This window comes from Pinus tabuliformis, chromosome 6 (assembly GCF_031772625.1).
Source record: "Pinus tabuliformis cultivar Carrire ecotype Pingquan chromosome 6, CPIR1, whole genome shotgun sequence".
Lineage (NCBI taxonomy): Eukaryota > Viridiplantae > Streptophyta > Pinopsida > Pinales > Pinaceae > Pinus > Pinus tabuliformis.
In genome coordinates this window covers 615,783,953-615,800,544 of record NC_142292.1, presented here as the reverse complement: position 1 = coordinate 615,800,544, position 16,592 = coordinate 615,783,953, and the positions used below count along the sequence as shown (strand labels likewise).

Below are 16,592 nucleotides of genomic sequence, written 5' to 3'. Positions count from 1 at the left end.
CATAACCTTAAATACACATTACACATCTCAAATATAGTGATATGTTTTATAAACGAGGTGTGATAAAATGACTAGGTTAATAAATTAGACAAGTAGATTTGAGTCATTAAAAACTAATAACAAAGTCAACCATTTGCAAATGAGTCTTCCAATGACCTCATCTAAAAGCAAATAATTAATAACATACTTTTAAGATAACCTTTTAACATGACAACACAAACCTACATGGTGGTTGACATAATGACTCCTTGAGATACCATCCAATGAATTGTTTTACTTCAAGCAAAGTAAAACACACAGATGTATTGTCCTTACCAAATTTAACATCTGATGGGTGTGATCGATTAAAATATTTACATAGCAGTAACCATGTTGTGCCGTAGGAGGTCGTCAATACATTTGAAAATGATTGATAACCTCAACATTGCCTTAAAAATATGATTTTGTAATCCAGACTGCTCGTGACGAGCAGGCCACTCTTTTCTTAGGAGTTTGTTCTCTGTTGCGTGTATTACAGTGGAAGTCAATGCTCCCCCTCTCATATTTGATCATGGATCTCATCACATTTATAATGTAATGATGAGCTTCCACATATATATTTGAATAGTGGCCGAGTGGGCCATGTTCAGGTTCAGGTTCGGTTGGCTGTCAAGGAAATTTAATCAGAATTAGCCCGGGTTCAATTCTCACCAGGATCAGTCTGAAAGAGAGATTGATCCGCTCTGAGTCAAGTTTGGTGAAGAAAGCAACCTACCAACATGTTTTGCAGTGAAAGTATTTTGCTGGCAAAGCAAACTAAAGCAAGCGTCATCGAATATTAGGTTAGACTTGATATCAGACAATGGCCGCCCAGCCGAAGGGCTTCAAATCCGTGGATTCTTGAAATAAAAACAAGATTAGGGTTTACAGTGTCGGTCTTAAATTATCTATCCGACAGCTCCGCTGAAATGCAGACTTAGTTTGTGGTCAAAGCCTCGTCTTTCATTACGTGCTACCGCCGCTTGCTCCATGACTTACGCGTGACTCCATTAACAATTTCACGTGCGTCTGTGTATATACCCCGTGAATGATATATACACATATTTTATCACATATTCCAGTTCTTTCGTCTTGACATTTTCTTGGCCTTGTCGGCCTGCAGGATGGGCGCGAGGCGTTAGGAATGCTGCTGCTCCGAAGATGCCGCATTGTAAGTCGACTCCAAGTCTTTGCCTGGTAAGGACTCAGGGTCTCTTCGTCAATTTCGTACGTGGAAATTTTTGCGATACCCGTCGGAGTCAAGGTAAATTTATTTTTTCAATGAATTCTACACATTGAGATCTCTGTATATTGTTGATTTTTTGCTGTGCAGGTTTATTTTCTTCATATTTTCAGTCTCGAGCTGTGAAGAAATTTTGTTTTGCGGATTCGCCATGACTAGTACTGCGAGGCTTAACCAGAAATTGATCGAAGATTTGCGCTTACAGAGGCGTCTAATTTCTCTTAGCGAAGAGCAGGATAATGCTCATATGAAATGGCGCGGATCTCATCAGGTCGGCCCTTCTCCAGGTGTGTATCTATACTGTATATTTTCCTGCTGTTGACCATTTAAGCTTCTGAATCAACCTGAACATCATCAGATATCAATGTTCCACTGTTACTTTAGTCCACTCATTTAGGAAATCAGATATCAAGGTTCCAATGTTGCTGTAATTCATTTATTAAAGAGAAGGAATACATAAACATAATCAGATGTCAAGGTTCCAACGTTTCTGTAGTTCATTCATTCAAGATAAGGTAGGTGGGTCATTTTCTTGTTCTGCAATTTTATAATGGACATTTTTGATCTGTTGCGATAAAGCTCAAGGATTAGGTTCTCAGTAAGATTTAAGGTTTTTGTTCAGTAAGATTTAAGTTTTTAAAGTTTTTTGTTCAGTAAGATTTAAGTTTTTTGTTAAGTTAAATTTCTAGTATGTCTGGTTAATGATCTAGCTAAATTTAATATTAGTCTTTCAGAACAAATTACTATTACAAATTACCAATTCACCATTGAAATAAAGGAAAGAAAATATAGAGAATTTTTTAATTTTGATGAGAAGGAAAAACAACTTTTTAAAATAAAACACCTTTCATAGAAACCTGAATTGGTGTCACATCCTTATCATTTTCTGTTAAAAATTTTATTCTGTAGTAACCAGTTGCTCATGGGTGCAGTGATAACAGATATAGAAAGAAATTACAAGCGATCAATTAATTCGAGGTCCGGGAATATATACAGAGAGGATCCCATTCATGAGGAGAGAATATACGTAAGTTAATTATTTTCAGTCTGCAGTTTCTAGTTTTGTTTTGGTTTAAATTATGGGGAGGTAGGCGAATAGAAAAAATTGGCCTCAAGAATTGGGGTTATTTTTTTTTAAATTTTGATTTGCAGGTTCATGGGGACAGAGAAAGGCGTAGATCCAACGTAATGGAAGAATCCAGCTCAAGGCCTGCTCAATTGGCAGGCGAGTCACGGTACAGAAGCTCCAAACAGTTTGCAGACTCATCAATCTATTACACTTCTAATGGCGACGTAGATTATCAGCGAAGACAACGAGAAGTGCACCATCATGGCAACAATTCTGTACGCAGGAATGGCAGCGAAATAATGGTTATTCATGGAGGCAATGATTTCAGTTATTATAATAAAAGTAATGATAGTAATAAGCAGCTGGTTAAACGCGGGAATTCCCACCATCATCACCACAGAAGATCGCTGGACCTGAGTGAAGTCGGGCGACATTATTTCTCGGATTCTGATATGCTGCAGAGCAATACCCAGGCTCGATCGTATTTACAGCTCAGAGAGATTTCCCGGGACGCGCAAAAACTGGGCGAGATTTTGCATGGATGGAAGAGCAAACAGAAATTAGACAGCGCGGGGGACGTTGGCAGAGATTTGTTGAAGGGCGCCATGGATTTGGAGGAGTCTCTGCGAATGCTGGCCCAGCTTCAGAAGGCCGCGGGTTCGAATCTCAAGACTCTTCAGCCGCCCAGGAAATCAGTTGATCTCAAAGAATTGCTGCCATATACGCACAGAGTATTGCACGATGATCAGCCCAGGCGTTCGTTTGATGCAGGGAAAAGGGAACCTGGCAGGCTATCTTTAGATGGAAGGGAAATTGCTGCCAAAACGTCCAGTACTGTGGATCTCAGGGATGCCATCAGAGAAAGCCTCAACAGACAGAAAATGCTCTATAATATTAATAATAACAATAATAATAATAATTCTGCTAAGCAGGTTGATGTAGAAGACAGCATTAGGAGTACTAGTAGTAAAAAGAATAAAAGCATGTTACAGGCGGATTCAAGTGTTTCTGGTTCGAAATCAGGCCTGCAACAGGCAGATACAAAGCGCAGAATTCCTAGTGTTATTGCTCGGCTCATGGGTTTGGAAGAACTGCCCTCAGAACCAAAGAATCCTAAGTCCAATGCGAAGCCACCCAAGAGCCCCAATTTGCAGATGATCCAGAAAAGGAAATCAAATCCTGTGCATCCCATTAATCCAGACATCATCAATACTGGTTCAGTATCCATGGACGCTAACAGATCATCGAAGCCAGAGAAACAGAGACCACGGGATTCGACATCAAGATCAGGTTCACAGAAGCCACAGGAATCTGTGGCAGTAAAACGAATAAAACAACAGGCCCCTGCCAAGAACAATTTCGAAGTGGAGGTAAGTGAGAAATTAAAGCGGCTGAGCTCTGAACAGGCCGAGTCCAAGACCCTGAAACAGATACTGGAAGCAATGCAAATTAAAGGCATTTTGCATTCATATCCCGTTCCAGATGTCGAGGATCACATGCATGAATACGGTTCAGGTTCGGACCGCGTGATTTCTTTGAAGGCAGAGAAGCAAAAGCCTGCGAGGATTAATTTGCAGGAGCAGCAACAGCAACAGGGCCAGTACGTTTCGATGCCTGAAAAGAGGACGTCAGCTATTGCGAATACCAATGATAATGTCAATGCCAAGGCTATTACAAGGGAGGAACCCCCAGTAATAAAGCCAGTAAATCTAAGGAGTCCCGTGGCAGCACAGCAGCAGGTTGTCAGAAGCCCCAAGAAAACAGCAGAAATACATGAAAAATTCACAGCAGCTTCCAGAATTAAACAGGGTCATGGAAATGCGGCGAAGAGCACAACGCCTAAGAAAAAAACGAGTAAACCCACATTGGAAAGATTGGCTGATCCAGGAGTACAATCGAAAAAGAATAGCAACAGTAATATAAATTCAGAGGGGCCTAGACCGCACCAACAAACTAGAGTTCTAGGCGAGCATGGAATTCATCACCATAACCACGCTGTTAAGGTACAGCAGCCCCCTCCTCCTCCTTCACCGCCATCACTACCACCGTCTCGTCCTCCTCCTCTGGTTAAGACACAGCTTCCTCCTCTTCCTTCTCCACCACCTCCTCCTCCGGTGAAGACACCTCCTCCACCTCCTCCACCACCACCCCCACCCCCACCCCGTTCAGTTAAAACACACCTTTCTCCTCCACCTCCTCCTTCTGTCCTCATGCAGGAGCTCAATAGAAGGAGGACTGAGAGAATTTCTAATGCCAATCATAACAAGGTCGCCCATGAAAAGAAGGCTTCCTCCTTGCCCTTAAAGCCAGAGAGACAGAAATCTCACCATGATCAGAATTCTGATACCAAGCCAAAGGGAAATAGTATCTCGAGACCTCGTTCCAGCTTACCTGCAGCCTCCACAGATCGAATCTCATCAGGTGATCAGGAACCTACAACATCAGATGATACAAAGACTAATCAAATATCTCTGGTAATATCCCAATTACCAAGTGTTGCTTCACAGACGTCAAAAATCCACAGAGGTGATGGCAGCAATAAGGAGAGATCTCCATTTAACAGCTTTAAACCCAACAGGGATTCCTCTGAAAGTTCCAACGTGAGTTCTCATTCTTTCTTTTTCGTTATTTCTTTGTGATTGCATGGAACGGTTGGTTTAATTTCTCAGTAACTAAAAGAAATGATATTTTATTTAACAAAACAATTAGAACTTCATAAGTACTCAAAGCACTGAAAATATATACCATCTAGCACAATATAGTTGTACCACGTATAAACCATCTAGTCACTTAATTAGCCCACATTGAGCAAATTGTTTACTGTTTTGAACTTTTGAATTATCTGTACATTTATTAATTTTTAAACTATGTTTTGACATAAACATTCTATAGCCTTAGTAGGGGAAATCTTCCTGTATAGGAAGCTATTTAACCACTTGATCAGCAAGCATTCTCAGAGAACTGTGCAAGTGCTTGAGTTTTACCGGTTCCTATTTTGAAAATATGGTGCTTCCGATTTAAGTTGTCCAGGTTAACATTCTGTAGGCCCGTCAGGGAAGAATGTTATAATCATTAAGCATTGATAAGTAGCACAGTGTACTACAAATATTTTTGATTGCTCAACATTTTTAATTTACTGCCTATTAGCACAACTATATATATTATATATATTAAATGGCTGATAAATGCGGATAGCAATTTAAATTGTTTAAAATTCTTAATTTCGTTTGTTGTTAAATTATTTATATTATTAAAGATATTTTCATATTTTAGATAGACTTTTGTTTTGAAGATAAACCACATTATTTGATTCGAAACAACTTATATATTTTTTCATATTATTAATTATTTTTAATTATATATACCTTTAATTATATGTGCTACTAAAAATACTCATATTATTTAATATAAACCAAATAGAAATTAGAAATCCTGTTTCAAAGTAGACCAGGCCTGATTAAGGATGAAGGATTTTTGTGCATTAGGGTATTTATTATTACACTGCATTAAATTGGAAATTATGGAAATCCTGTTCCAAAATAGACCAGGCCTGATTAATGATGAAGGATTTTTGTTCCTTAGGTATATTATTATTATTACACTGCATTTTGGAATTTTAAGAGGGGAAAGGAATGGAATAAAATGAACTGCTAATTTCTTTAAAATCTCTATTATACTGAGATCATTCTCACTGTATCATCTCTAATCCTATATGATCCCATTATGGTACATTTTATATTATGTGTGTTTAGCGTTAACATAGATTTGCTAAGTGATGTAAAACCTGAACTCTGGATATGATTGATTATTGCAGTAAGCTTTCATTTCTCCTGCCAAATCTTCTCCACTATCGATCATTCTTTAATTCTGATCACAATCACATTAACATGCTGCAGGTTGCAAGCCGCTTGGATCATGCTTATGATGCCCAAAATGAGAAAAGCTCTGACAGTGATCAATTACCAGTTGCTCTCCAGCATAGTTCTGCAGCTTTGTCAATCAATCCAGTCTCTGTTCTGGAACTGCCACCAGAAGCAGAAGCACATCATTTAGAAGAAGATGATGTAGACGAACTGGGAGCTGATAATGGGGAAAAAGAGGAATATGAATCCTCCAGTCAACCAACTGATGATAAAGGTTATTCTTTCTCCAAACCTGTTATTGGACACTGTAATACAATACACGAGCAGACCATTTGTCATGTCCTAAGTGGGTTCCCTCTATTATATTCCTAAATTGTGTTTTTGGGTGCTGCAGATTCAGACAAGACAACAGATCAAATCCGTGAAGAGGGGCAAGCGAGGCTAAGCACAGCGTCAAGTTGCAGCAACCAAAGTGCAGCCAAGTCTGCTGAGTTTGACGCTTGTGAGATGGATTACAGGGATTATGTTTGGGAAATCTTGACGAGTAATCCCACATTGATGAACGCGGAAGGGGCAGACTCGACTGAGCTCTACCCACAACTCTACTATAAAATAGAAGAGCAGGAAGCGGCGTCGTTCTCGGGTAAACAGCGGCTCCCCGGTGACGCCCTCGAACGCCGCCTCGTGATGGACTGCGTCAAGGAATTGTTGAAACGAAAGACGAGGACGCGTTTGCAAATGAAGCAGAGGCCGTCAATTTTAAAACTGAGAAGGGCGTCATTTGCACAGGGATTAAAGAGGAAAAGAAGAATTCCAGATCTGGTGGAGGAGCTGTGTGATGATATTGGAGAGTTGGTGGATTATCATGCTGTGCCTTTTGATGATGATGTTGCCAATGACTCCCTTTTCACCATGTTGTTGAGGGATCTCAACATGACAAGAATTGGGGTGAACAGTATATGGACTTCCTCATGGGATGATGGCATGTTTGGTGAAGGAGAGGCCCAGGAGATTGGCAGGGACATAGAGAAGCTGCTCTTTGACCAATTACTGGAAGATATTATTTTGGATTTCCCTGTGGCTTAGCAGTAAACTAGTAAAGATTTGTCTAGGTTAGTTAACATGTTATTTTTAAAGTAATTTCAAATCTTTAAAATGTTCAAAGGGGAGTTTATATCAGCATGCAGCTCTCTGCAACTCTTTTTCATGGGAGATGGAATTGATCCAAAACCCACTCCTGTATAATACAACCATCCATACAAAACACACCTGAAGTTTCATGCCACTTCCTTTTTCATTTAATATGTAAAGCAAAAAATCATATGTATTTTTTATGTAATAGATTTTCATGAAGTTTATGATATATAAAAAAATGATGATATCCAAGGTTTTGATTGGTGTTTTCACTCACTAGTGTAGTTACTATATACCAGTATATTGTAATCATTACATATTAGTATAGATTTATTTTAAATAGGAATCTAATTTTTCACGTGCAATTTTTATAAATGGATATTATTTAAATATTTTGTGTAGTTATTTAATTTTTGTTTTTATTTGGATTGATATGAGCAAAATTTCAACTTTGATCACTGAACAAAGTTACACATTGGACAGGTAGAATGAACCTGATTACACATCATATTACACTATAGAATAAGCTTCTCAACTTAATAACAATTTAATATACTCAAATAAATATTTTTCGAGATACATAAAACAAAATATTTCTCACCGCCATTTAGTGGAGTTTAATTTCTATTCCACCCAGATATTATTTTTCCAAAATTCTCTTAGGTCAATTTCTATTGAAAGAAAGTAACATATATAACATAGGGAACAAAAAAGATGCTGACATAATGTAAAATAACATATGGAACAAGAAAGATGTGGTAAGGAGTGTAAGGAAAATGAAATACAAATGATGTTATACTTCCCTTTGTTTTTAATATGATTATTTAAGGAAAAAATAAACTTAAAACATATATGTGTAATTATTTTATTACGATGAATATGGACATTAGTTGTTATGTAAACATTATATTATATATATTTTGTATTACATTTCGATGGATGTGAATTTTATTCGTTATCTAAACATTATGTCATTTATGTTTGGTATCATTTAAGTGTACGAAGTAATATTAATATTTTAATGGTCCCTATCATATATTACAACAATCAAAATGGAATATATTTTTGGTCTTTCTTAAAAGAAGTACTAACGCTTCTGCAATCTTTTTAATAAAGACATTGAGAAAGGACACTGAGTTTTTTTAATTTCATGTTTAGTAGTTGTATTTTTATTTTATTTAATTAATATTTTTATTTTATTTAATTAATAAGTTTGTATAGTTAGTGTTCATTGTTGGTTAGTGTAATAAAATATTTTAATGTCATGATGTGTTGTATGTATTTTAAGCAATAATAAAATTGTAAAATGATTCATACAAATATTTGTTTATTTTTTTTTTAATTAATTTTTTAATATAATTAAACATTTTTTTGGTAGATAAAGGTTACATATGTAATTGATATTGAAGAGAATGATAACAAGTTAATAATTATTTATTTAATATTGAATGATGACATTTTTTTATATAATACTCATATTATAGTACACATGTCATGTCATTAGAGTATACACTAATATAATGAGAGTTGCACAAATTTTACACATGTTATTTTTACATATTTTTTCAAATTTATATTTTTTAAGTTAACTTTTTGTAAATTAAAAAATAAAACCCATAAAAATGGTCTATTCAATACTTTCCACCAATGAGAAAATGGAATTTTTGAATTTAATTATAAATCATTTGTGTGATGGTACATGGTAATTAATATATAATGTTATTTTTCAAATTATTTATATTTATTGTACATAGTAATTAGTGATATAGTACATAGTAATTAATAATAGAGTACACAAAAGACAATTCTTGTCATCATTACACAATAAGAGGGGAGACATTTCAACCAATCATTTTTAAGATAAATAGAAATAAATTTTATTTAAAAATATAAATTTAATTTCATAATGTTAAACTTTGGATAGATTTTAAATATTTTTAGTCAAAGCAAAACTAATAGCAAATCCATGACCAACATAATGAAATAATTCATTACTATATTGGTATGTAACAAAATCTATGGTGATTTCATCCCATTTTTATTATGAAATGGTAAATGGATGTAACAAATAAACATGATATGGATGTTTTAAATTTTCCTTTTTACACTCAAGCATTTGGTATAGTGTGCTTTCTATATTTCTTCATGTTGGACCAACTTTATTTCTTCCTTAAATCAGTGATTTTCTTATAGGATGATCTGTAAAAGGTAACATTGTTTACTTTTGATCCATATTGGATCATTATATTATTTTTCATCGTTTTTGATATTTTTAGGGTTGAAAAATTGGACGAATCAACTCATAGGACCATTTTTACCGGCAGGTCGTAATTTGACAAACTGGGGTCTAAAACCATATTGAAGCAATTTGAAGCAATTTGAGACATCAAGTGAGGATTGTGTGAAAATTTCAAAAGTGAAATCATATTGCAACAATCAAAATTTATTTTTCCAATTGTTAATTATTTTAACAATTTATCTACTACGACAAATATCAAATAAATCACATTGCAACCTTCACAAATAAAATACTGCAGAAATTATAGCACTTGAATCTGAGAAAATACTAGTACACACAAAAAATAAAATTGACACCGAATTTTTTGGACAATTGTCCCCGGAAAAAACCAATGTGGGAAAAGCGATGCAACAGTAAGGGTTTTTATTATTATGTAGTAGTGAAAATATGAGTACAATTTGGATGCATAATCTGGAAATCCATTACAAGAGAAACTAGTCACAAAAATTAGTGAGACAAATTTTGTCTCACCTGGCACTGATCTAGCTCCAAAACTAGCTTTGAATGGGCTCCACGAAAACCTTGCGTTAGCCTCTGTGTCAAGCCTACATAGCCAATGGTACCCTTTTCCTAGAATAACAATTGATCAAGTCATTTGCCCAATCTAGCCTCTGAGAATGACTCATTGACCCCTTCCGAAAATCGTCCAGGCCTTCAACAACTAAATTGACCCTTTATCTAGCTAAATCGAACTACTGCCTCTGAAGCTTCTGCACAACCTCACTAAGGAAAATCACCCTCATGTAGCTGACTTTCTAGATCTGGAAAATCTCCTCTGAACTCACTGTCCTTGCCACTCACTCACTGCTTCGATCTCTGGCTCTGTGGCAACTAACTGCTGCTACTCTAAAGATCGATCTACTAAGGAAATCAAAATTTTGGTGTATCTTCTCCAAGTGCCCATCGAATTCCTCTTATAATCCACTGTTGGAACACTAACGACCAACATTAAAACTTAATAAATGGATATGATCATCTTGGAGTCAACCTGTGTGAGTTTCTAGATGATTCACACCTTGACTTTATCAATTCTGATTAATTAACCATATTCCCTAAGTTTAGACTTAGGAAATATTTAAAAACTGGTTAATAATCTAATTAAGCCAACTCTAGGTGGAATTTCCAGAAACGATTTCTAGGTTTTCGAGATCTCATGTATTCTATCCTCTCCACAAAATTTCGTGGCTAGAACACAGACGATGCTACAAAAACTAACACTCTCTCTTAGCAAGGAATGCGTTCTCTCTCTAGTATTTCACATCCTGCCACAACACCCTGTCTCTGTATCACCTCTGTCATGCTGCTGATGTCTGGCTGCTGCTTCCCATTAACTACTATGCAAATATGATGTTGCATTAGTGCTGCTGCTAACACTGCCATACTACTGCCAACTCTGCATCTGCATTACAACTCCCTCTCATCTGTTGTTTCTACAACTACAACTACTACAACTGAGAAGCATCCAAAATACTGAATCAATTGTGTTCAGTATGATGCATCTATCTCCCGAGTCCCAAATGCTACTTGCATATGCATTGTTGCTGAATAATCTGCGTTGCTGCCAACTCTGCACTGAGCCACCTGTTCTGCTATCAACACTGCACTGTGATCCTCAATATATGATTGCTACTAGTCTACAACTGTCACTTTGGTATTGACTGCTTCAACTGCCATTGATCCATCCTGCCACTGAATATTGTGGGCCCCTGTAGCAAGGTAATGATCCATGCGGTGGACTTCTCAGTGGATCCTGACCAAATATGTAGCTCTTTGGGGCTACAACTCCAAGTCACCCCATCGCACTCTTAGAGGTATAGCTGCCAACATCACAAAGTCTTCCTCCAACTTGAAGGACAAATTGTTGATCTCATCTGACGCTGCTTGCTAAATCCTGCTTCTCCAAATTTTCCTTCTTGCTGAGAGGACAGTACGTTCTATAGTGACCAAGCTCACGACATTTGGAGCACTTGACGTTTGACAGGTCCTTCTTCTTCCTTCTTTGTTCCCCCTGCCACTAACTGGGACCCTTTGATATGAGGGTGATATTTTTCTCCTCCTTCACCACCTTCGATCCGTTGTTACTACTAACACTGATGGAGCTTTAACAAAGCTCACCTCAACTCCTCCTATTGCAAATTGACCCACATCCTGTCCCAATCTGGTAGCTTGTCTTTGTTAGAAAATCAGAAAGGCAAAAATATTTTCCTATTATTAATAATTACTTGTGATGTTTCTTATTATTACGATTCCTTATATCTTCTTTCTTTTAGTTCATCAAGCAACTACCAAAGCAACAACACATAAAACAATATACACCATATCTAGGCACTATGCTAGGGGAAAACGCCCCTCAAGGGGAAAACCCAGTCAAGAAACTCTTCCTTTAAATAATATTCTTTGAGACTCTTCACCCTAAACAAATACCAAACCTTTCCTCCACACCAAGTTAGCGTCCCATAATTTTGACCCCTTTCCAGCAAATTCGATTAGGCAGCAGCTTCTGGCAACTGGTAGTTTCCGACAACAGTGAAACTTGGAAGACTTCGATCTCCCAATATAGACGATGAAATAGAGAGAGAGAGGCACCAAAATTTAAATTTTTTCCTTCTTCTTATACTTCCCCAAACTCGCACTTACTTTGGATTCCCAACAATAGACTTCACACTTTTCCCAACTAAAAGAGATATTGAACTCCTTGTGAGAGAGTGTGTTCTAAATGAATTTGATGTGCTTGTATTTATAGGCTCCATGTGAGGTCGAATTAGTGTCCTTAGGCTGACTTGATCTCTTTTAGGTTGACTTGATGTGGAGGATACATAAATTATATTTGACTGAATACTTGACCTTTTTACATGATTCAAAAGCCCAAGAAGGGTTTCTTTAAAAGTACATTGACTTTATTGACTCAGAATAAATCCTAGAAGTTCTCAATGGGGATTTTGACCTAAAACATGGTGACCCAAGCATGGAACCCATGCTTTAAAAAGTCACTAAAAATTCTTTTCTTTATTCTTTTCACATGTACATTACAAGATGACTCAAATATATTAAATGAAGAATGAACCTAGTTACATTGTCCAACAGTCTCTGCCCAATATACTTTGAACAAAAACTTGCCACTCCTCAGAGACACTGTTCAATGCCAATCTCACTAGATCTGTTGGTTGAGGTGTTTCCCCCACAATTGCACATTGGTCTCAAACCTCTTGAATCCTAGTGAGGAAGGGATATATGCCTTCCCCCTTCTGCACCTTGATGCATCTTATATTTTCTTCTAGGAACATATTTCGCTACTCGGAAGTATTCTAGTATAGCGTGGAGAGAGCATCCCACATAACTTTTGCAGTATCCTTGCCACCTATGTGTGAGACAATATGGTCCTGGACTCCATATAAGATCGATTGCTTCACCCGCACCATCTCCTTTTTGTATTCCTTCAGCTGATCTGCATCCTGGGTAACTACCACAACACTGTCTATGTAGAGCTTCATGCCATATTCATCCAATAGGAAGGACATACTGGCCTTCCAGATGATATAGTTAGAGGAGCCATCCAACCTATCCTGATCTCTAAGCCCCGCTATGGTCATCTCTGAATCTTTCGAAAACTCCCTCTTTCCCTCTACTTGGTTGTTGCTCTACTACTTGCACTCCCTCATGGAATGCGTAGATCTGCTAGTTACTACTGCTAATTTACCTGGAAAAATCAAACTTTTGAGACTCGAAGTTCCCTGAGCAAAATTTTTCCTCTGTTGTGTGTGCTTTTCTCTTCCACCTGACACTGGTTTTGCTACCGCAAAACCCTTTACATCCAACCAAGGAATCTATTCAATGAAAATATGAGTTGGTGCTACTCCCTTTGCTTGCTAGAATTACTCAATCTAGAAAGTCAAATTTTTCTTCCACTCTGCATTGAAAAATCAAACTTCCTAAAGCTACTTGGCCTGCCTGGTAACGAACTGTGCCGCCTCTAGGAATTTTGGCCTATTTATCTTACTGAAGAAAAAAATTCTCTCTTTTGCTTATGAGCTTCCCGACTAATCACTCACGCTCTGATACCATGTGAAAATTTCAAAACTGAAATCCTATTACGACAATTGGAATTTATTTTTCTAATTGGTAATTATTTTAACAATTTATATGCAATGGAAAATATCAAAAATATCACACTAAAACCTTTACAAATAAAATACTGTAGAAATAATAACATTGGAATATGAGAAAATACAAGCACACACATAATAAAATTGTCACCGTTATTTTTGGACAATTGTCCTCGGAAAAAACCAATGTGGGGAAATCAATGCAGTAGTGAGGGTTTTTATTTTTATGCAACAATGAAAATTTGAGTATAATCTAGATGCAAAAACTAGCAATCTACTATGGCCACAAAAATTAGTGAGAGAAATTTTGTCCACTTGGCACTAATCCAGCTCCAAAACTGGCTCCGAATGGGCTCCACAAAACCCCTGCGTCAAGCCTACACAACCATTGATACTCTCTACCTAGAACTTCAACTTATCAAACCGTATTCCCAATCCAGTCTCTAAGAATGACTCGTTGATCCCTTCTAGAAATATTCCAGGCCTTCAACATCTAAATCGACCCTCTTTCTGGCCAAATCAAATTGCTGCCTCTGAAGATTTTGTGCAACCTCATTGAGGAAAATTGATCCTCTTGTAGTTGGCTCTCCAGATCTAGAAAATCTCTTCCAGATTCACTGTCCCTGCCCCTCACTCACTGCTTCGATCTCTGGCTCTCTGAAAACTGATTGCTACTACACTAGAAATCAATCTGCCAAGGAAATCGAACTTTTGGTGTTCTGGTGTATCTTCTCCAAGTGCCCACCAACTTCCTCTTATAATCCACTGTTGGAGAAAATGACCAAGATTAAAACTTAATCAATGGCTAAGATCATCTTGAAGTCGACCCGTGTGAGTTTCTAGATGATTCACACCTTGACTTAATTAAGTATGATTAATTAACTATTCCCTAAGTTTATACTTAGGAAATATTTAAAAACTAGTTAATAATCTAATTAAGCCATCTCTATGTGGAATTTCCATAAATGATTTATGGATTTTGGAGATCTCATGTATTCTAGTCTCTCCACTAAATTTCGTGGCTAGAACACATCCAATGCTACAAAAAATAACATATTTTTGGGGTTAACTTTGCCACTTAAGTGTGGAATCCCATATCACTATTATACACACATATACATTTTTAACAGTGCAATAATTACCTCAATCAGAGTTCGTATGCAAGAGTTATGCTACTTGGAAGTTGACCTTCTTATTTTGACCACCACGATTAAAGAGGATACCACATTAGCCCCCATTATTGATGGAAAAGGGGTTATTCATGTGATCATGATGAATAAGAATCTAGAAGAGTCCATATTGTAACTTTATTTAAGAGTTGATGGAGTCAAACTTAACTGCTAGTAGGCTTAGAATGGGATATGTTATAATGGGGCCACTAGGAGAAAAAAATGCTTCCTTTCTATTCGAGTGCATTTTGTTCAATAAATGAGTAGATTAGACAAGAGTGGATAGAGAGAGAAAATAGAGAGGGTTTTTATATTGTAGCAACCCACAAACCATATGAAAGAGTCTATATGCAAGAGTTATGCCACTTGGAAGTTGACTTTCTTGTTTTGACCACCATGATTAAAGAGGATGCCACATCAACCCCCATTATTCATGGAAAAGGGGTTATCCATGTGATCATGACGAATAAGAATCTAGAAGAGTCCATATTGTAACTTTATTTAAGAGTTGATGGAGTCAAACTTAACTACTAGTAGGCTTAGAATGGGCTATGTTATAACTGGGCCACAAGGAGAAAAAATGGTTCCTTTCTATTCAAGTGAATTTTATTCAATAGATGAGTAGATCAGATGAGAGTGGAAAGGGAGAGAGAACATAGAGAGGGTTTTTACATTGTAGCAACCCACAGGCCATAAGTCTCACTCCTTTATACTTGCATCCCTTTACATTTAGAGAAAAAGAAAGCATAATAGACTCACCTTCCCTCTCATCATCCTTGGAAGGGTTTCCCATATCATATATTGTGTTCATTGTAATCTGTGAGTTTTATGTCACTATTCTCTATTTTTCATATTTTATTTAGTACATGTATAAGCATACCGCAATAAGAACAAATCTAGAAATCTAAGGAAAGATTAACCATCATAGTGTAGATTTCATTTTTTTCAAATATATTTTAGCATATTTGTTGTGACAAATTGTCTAGTGAAATATACATGAAAATTTACGGATAAAATTCCTTAAAGGAAAGTCACTCTGTCTTAACAATGTTAGAAGCACGAATTCTTCCTCTATACATGTGAAACCATAATTTGAAATTTATAAATGTTCATTCCTTTTGTGATTCCTTCAAGTATTTTCCTCTTTAGTTAGCTTCTTATGAAATTATGAAAGCCCTCACATTTCCTCTTGTTATAACTCCATTTTTATTTAGTTATAAGGCTTCAGTGCCTTTTACCTAGCACATCATGGATAATGTCCAAACATAGTTTATGATCTGAACAAAACCTCAGAGGATAAGTCATTTATAAATGAAAATCAAACTTCAAATATCAATTTGACTAATTGAAGACTTTCATGTTTATCCCTTTAATAAGCATAAAACTTGGCCCTTATGGCTTTGATAATGATGGTCTCTTTTTGTAGTGTGATTTTGGTTGATCCCATTACTTATTCAATGAAATTGTCACCTCTAGGTCAAGTGGTATTCAATAGATGGATCTTTGTCAATACTTGGAGTGAATACATTCACATTAAAGTGGTTCACCTATGCAATAAACACCAAAATATCCAAAAAATAGAAATATAAGTAACTTCATGCCTTAAGAATTAGATATAAGAATGTAATATAAACCTTTTCGAGCAACCTTCTTTTACAATAGAAAAAATGTACAAGATGAGATGGCTATGTGTG

At 36.5% G+C, this 16,592-nt stretch overlaps 1 protein-coding gene across 4 annotated transcripts; it reads left to right on the top strand.

Moving 5' to 3' along the window:
- Positions 1-463: 463 nt before the first annotated feature.
- LOC149260094 (uncharacterized) lies at positions 464-7,574 on the top strand. 4 transcript variants are annotated; one of them, XM_089419683.1, is made up of 7 exons: positions 464-1,041; positions 1,142-1,215; positions 1,352-1,548; positions 2,194-2,288; positions 2,414-4,930; positions 6,227-6,467; positions 6,588-7,574. In XM_089419683.1, exons 2-7 carry the CDS (start codon positions 1,163-1,165, stop codon positions 7,277-7,279), a joined length of 3,795 nt encoding a protein of 1,264 aa, XP_089275809.1. In that variant the 5' UTR covers positions 464-1,041; positions 1,142-1,162; the 3' UTR covers positions 7,280-7,574. The 4 variants fall into 4 exon arrangements, with proteins under 4 accessions (XP_089275809.1, XP_089275817.1, XP_089275801.1 ...); XM_089419691.1 differs by lacking the exon at positions 464-1,041 and having other exon boundaries at positions 1,064-1,215; positions 2,203-2,288; XM_089419675.1 differs by lacking the exon at positions 464-1,041 and having other exon boundaries at positions 1,065-1,215.
- The last annotated feature ends 9,018 nt before the right edge of the window (positions 7,575-16,592 follow it).

Coding starts and splice junctions, on each gene's coding strand:
- LOC149260094 (XM_089419683.1), top strand. CDS start 1,163: ATGCTGCTGCTCCGAAGATGCCGCATTGTAAGTCGACTCCAAGTCTTT. Junction 1,549..2,193: donor TCAGGTCGGCCCTTCTCCAG/GTGTGTATCTAT, acceptor TCATGGGTGCAG/TGATAACAGATATAGAAAGA. Junction 4,931..6,226: donor ATTCCTCTGAAAGTTCCAAC/GTGAGTTCTCAT, acceptor AACATGCTGCAG/GTTGCAAGCCGCTTGGATCA.